The following is a 1,481-nucleotide window of genomic DNA, read 5'->3' on the forward strand; positions in this document are numbered from 1 at the left end:
CTAAACTAAACTCCAAACCAACACCAGACACAAACCGGCCACTGCCGAGGCCCAACTCTACAAACCCTAAACCCTCGATCCCAAACCCTCCGCGCTAAACCCTAAACCCTAAACCCTCAACCCTTGTCCCAAATGTGGTCTTCGCCCCTCCTGGGGCGACGACAAACAAACCACCCGCCAGCTGCAGCTGCTGCTGCTGCTTGCCTCGCGTATACGCAGGGCTGCTGCTGCAGCTGCTTTTGTTGCTGCTGCTGCAGCCGTTGTTGTTGTTCTGCTGCTGCTGCTGCTGCTGCTGCCCAGGCAATGCTGCACTTTGCTGCCTCAAAGCCTGGGTGTACGTACACCCCACCCCAACAGCAGCAACGCACCAGCAGCAGCGCTTCAGCAGCAGCTGCAGCAGCAGAAACGAAAAGGGCGCGGGCTTTACTTAAAGAAAGAACGAAAAAAGGCAGCAGCAGCAGCAGCAGCTGCTGCTGCTGCTGCAAAGAGCCACAGGGCCTGCAGATGGGGGTTTAGGGTTAAGGGCTTGGCGACGTTCGCACAAACCCTAAACCCTTCTCCCATAAACCCTAAATACCTCTGCTGGAAGCAGCTGTAGTTGCCTTCAGTGCACTTCGAGCTGCTGCTGCTGCTGCTGCTGCTGCTGCTGTTGCTGCTGCAGCTGCTGCTACTGTAGCTGCCACTGAAACGCAACCACTACCCGTACAGGGGGACGCCTGCGTTATTGTTGTTGCTGTTGCCGCTGCTGCTGCTGCTGCTGCTGCTGCTGGCCCTAGCTTGTCTGCGGTGGTGTATGTACAGCTCCCACTGCTGCTTGAAAAGTTCAAACTCTTGCTGCTGCTGCAGCGTCAGCTGCGAGGGGTCCACGCGCGCTACAGTTGCATAATATTCTGCGAACTCTGCTTCCTCGTCCTCTTGCTGCTGCTGCTGCTGCAGCTGTTGCTGCTGCTGCTGCAGCTGTTGCTGCTCCAGCTGCTGCTGCTGTTGTACTTGCTGCTGCTGCTGTTGCTGTTGCAGCTGCTGCTGCTCCAGTTGCTGCTGCTGTTGTAGTTGCTGCTCCTGCTGTAGCTGCTGCTGCTGCTGTAGCTGCTGCTGCTGCTGTAGCTGCTGCTGCTGTAGCTGCTGTTGTAGTTGCTGCTGCTGCTCGGGTTGGGGCTCTTGCTGCTGCTGCACGAGCTGCCGCTGCTGCTCATACTGCTGCTGGAGGGGGTCTTCGTGCTGTTTAAGATGCAGAAGCTGTTGCTGCTGGTACTGCTGCTCTTGCTGCAGCATTTTTAGTGCGGGCTGCTGCTGCTGCCCGTTGTGCTGCTCCTTTTGGGGATCGTACTGCTGCTGCTGCTGCTGCTGCTGCTTCTCCAGCTGGTAGCAGTGAGCGACCTGCTGTTGCCCTCCGGAGTCTGCTGCTGCTGCTGCTGCTGCTGCTACTCCTGCTGCAGTGGCCGCACTTGCTGCAGTTGCTGCTGCAGATAAATAGTCATTTG

At 57.7% G+C, this 1,481-nt stretch overlaps 1 protein-coding gene across 1 annotated transcript in view; it reads right to left on the minus strand.

Moving 5' to 3' along the window:
- Positions 1-696: 696 nt before the first annotated feature.
- ETH_00000205 (uncharacterized protein) overlaps positions 697-1,481 on the minus strand; it is a gene marked incomplete at both ends in the record, with an annotated part of 5,299 nt that continues 4,514 nt past the window's right edge. Inside the window, one exon of the mRNA XM_013377583.1 lies at positions 697-1,460. Within this exon, the coding sequence (XP_013233037.1) occupies positions 697-1,460 (764 nt within the window). The remainder of the gene's footprint in view (positions 1,461-1,481) is intronic.

This window comes from Eimeria tenella, genomic scaffold (genome assembly GCF_000499545.2).
Source record: "Eimeria tenella Houghton genomic scaffold, Eth_scaff555, whole genome shotgun sequence".
Taxonomy (NCBI): domain Eukaryota; phylum Apicomplexa; class Conoidasida; order Eucoccidiorida; family Eimeriidae; genus Eimeria; species Eimeria tenella.